The 2526-nt window shown below is 62.2% G+C and overlaps 1 protein-coding gene across 1 annotated transcript; it reads left to right on the top strand.

Moving 5' to 3' along the window:
* The first annotated feature begins 347 nt into the window (after nt 1-347).
* CTXN1 (cortexin 1) lies at nt 348-640 on the top strand. The gene has a single exon (XM_084276529.1). It carries the CDS (start codon nt 360-362, stop codon nt 612-614), a length of 255 nt encoding a protein of 84 aa, XP_084132655.1. The 5' UTR covers nt 348-359; the 3' UTR covers nt 615-640.
* The last annotated feature ends 1886 nt before the right edge of the window (nt 641-2526 follow it).

Below are 2526 nucleotides of genomic sequence, written 5' to 3'. Positions count from 1 at the left end.
GGGATTCATGTCTGTAGATGCAAGATCTGCCCATCCAGCCCACGCCTTTGTGCCGCTCATGACCTTGAGCTTGCTAGAAAACCAGGGCCCCACTTGTGACCGTCCCTGCCGGCACACCCCCGGTTATTTAGCACACATGGTGAAGCCCACGGCCACTTTTTCCTCCCTCACCAACTCTACTTTCCCTTCCAGGAGCTCTCAGCCTGGGCAGGAGGGAGTCCTGAGCTCGGTGTAGGCGAGCTGGTCGCTATGGAGTAACCTGCGCGGCGGGTGCGTGGGCAGAGCAGGAGGCTGGAGCTGGCTGCCCGGGCACGAGGGCGGCCGAACGCGCCGCTGCCCCCGCGCTGCCCGCCTCTGCCATGAATGATGCATCGACGATGGATTATGAACTGCTCTCCCCCTCCTTGGTGGAGCACCCAGCCGGCGCTGCGGGTATGGATGCTGAGCAGAAAACTGTCTTTGCCTTTGTCATCTTCCTCCTGGTCTTCTTGGTGATGCTGATGGTGCGCTGCTTTCGCATCCTGCTGGACCCCTACAGCCGCATGCCCGCCTCCTCCTGGACTGACCACAAGGAGGGGTTGGAGAGGGGCCAGTTTGACTACGCCTTGGTGTAGAGGGCAGGGATGGGGCGAGCCTGGGTGCTCTGTGTGCCTCCCACCCCGGCTGGCCCCGGCCCCGGCCCCCCCTTCCTCTGTGGTGTTGCCCCGGGCCAGCAGGGATGCTCTGGGCAGGGAGGTGAGATTGGGCTCTTGTCCGGGGTGGGGTTTTATTTTTTAGGGGTTTCTCTCTTTTCTAAGCACTTTTCAGTTCTCTTTGCAGTCTGCTGGACTCTTGGAGAGATGTGTTGGAAGGGCGATGTTGACTCCACATGGTCCCTGCTGCCCACCCCGTGCCCACGGGCAGCGTCACGCGCTGCAGCGAGGGGCAGGAGGTGATGGGGCAGGGCAGGGTGGGACCTGCCCTCAGCCACAGCCCACGGGGCTCCTGGCCTGGGTGGCTCTGCCTGGTGCCAGGCCAGAGCTTTGACTCCCCACCTCCTCCTGCCCCCCCCCATGTCGCCCTTGTCTGTGTCCTCTGGGGAGTGCTGACCGTGGTCCAGTGCGTGTGTGTGTGTCCCTGTAGCTGAGCTGTGTCTGTCAGGGGGTTAATAGGCACCAGACCCAAGTGCTGGCTTTGTTCTTCTCTGTGTGGCAGCCTCAAGTGCCCCCCCACCCCAAGTGAGGTGGAGATGGAACCCCCCCTCGCCTCCATGAGCAGCCCCTTTCTTGGCCTCCAGCCCTGCAGCCTGCTCTCTGCTTTACACCGTAGTGACCTGTCCCTGCCCAGCTGGTGAATATGGTCTGAACGAGCGCAGTCGTGCAGCTACCTGCAGCCCTGTCTGGGTGGCCTCACTGGGAGCCCAGGAGGGATCAAAGGTCCCACATGACACTTGGGAGATGCTTCTCAGCCAGCCCAAGCCTGGCAGCCTCTCCCCGGCATCCCGCTCTGGCCAGTCCCTGCGCCAGCAGGAGCTGAGGGGCCTCCCCATGTCCAGGGGCTGCTGGGGGTGGCCATCCCTTCCCTGGCCGTCCTGCACCCGGGTGTCAGAGGGGCTGTGTAAGTAGCTGAGGGGAAAACAAGTCTGTCCTCTTGCCCCTCTGTGGGAACCATGCCTGCTGAGTCGGGGTGCTGCAGCTGGCCATGGGGCTGGCAGACGCCGTGGTGGGTTATGGCTGTGGGCCACCCAGCAGGGTTGTACTGAGGGATCTGAGCCCATGGGGGAGAACCTCTCCTCACCATGGAAATAAAGCTGCACTGTGCTAACCCCACACCGCTCTGCCTCTGCTCTTTGTCGCATCCCTGCAGACACTCGGCGTCCCAGCAGCTCCCCAGGTAGAGGTGGGCTGCTCTGTCATCTCACTCCACGTCTCTGGGGCTGCTCTGCAGGGGATGGGTGCCACATGGGACAGGAGCAGCACCACCTGGACACAGTGATGCAGCAGCTTGGGAGGGTCTGCTGTATCCAGAGGGACCACACGGTGTGTAGGTGCAGATCACCCCAGACAGTCCCCAGCATCGCCCGAGCACTGATGTGGAGGAAGATGCAGGGAGTGATGGGCAGAACACGGTACCCAGACCCACCCAGACCTCTGCAGCCACTCACCACCGCCGCACGCGAGTCCAACGCCACTCACCTACTTCCAAGCCCAGGAATCTCTGCCTCAGGGACCATTTTCAGCTGCCTGAGCTCGATGGGAGCATGTTTTCCTTTGCCTGGAGCTCACAGCATGAGAGTGGTGAGGGGCTGGAAGGGGCTGCCCAGAGAGGGGGTGGGTGCCCCATCCCTGGGGTGTCCAAGGCTGGTTGGCTGGGGCCCTGGGCAGCCTTGTGTAGCTCCAGGCCTGGAGGTTGGTGTCCCTGCCTGTGGCAGGGGGTTGGAGCTCTGGGAACCCTTGGGGTCCCTCCCAACCCAGACCAGTCTGGGATTCTAAGGAGGAAAACACAGAACCACTTAACCCAAAATAATTTTATTGTTGCTGTTGCTTC

The sequence above is a fragment of the Gallinula chloropus genome (genome assembly GCF_964237585.1).
Source record: "Gallinula chloropus genome assembly, chromosome: 28".
In the NCBI taxonomy this organism is placed as follows: domain Eukaryota; kingdom Metazoa; phylum Chordata; class Aves; order Gruiformes; family Rallidae; genus Gallinula; species Gallinula chloropus.
The sequence above is the reverse complement of the archived record's forward strand: the minus strand, read 5'-3'. Positions and strand labels throughout refer to the sequence as shown.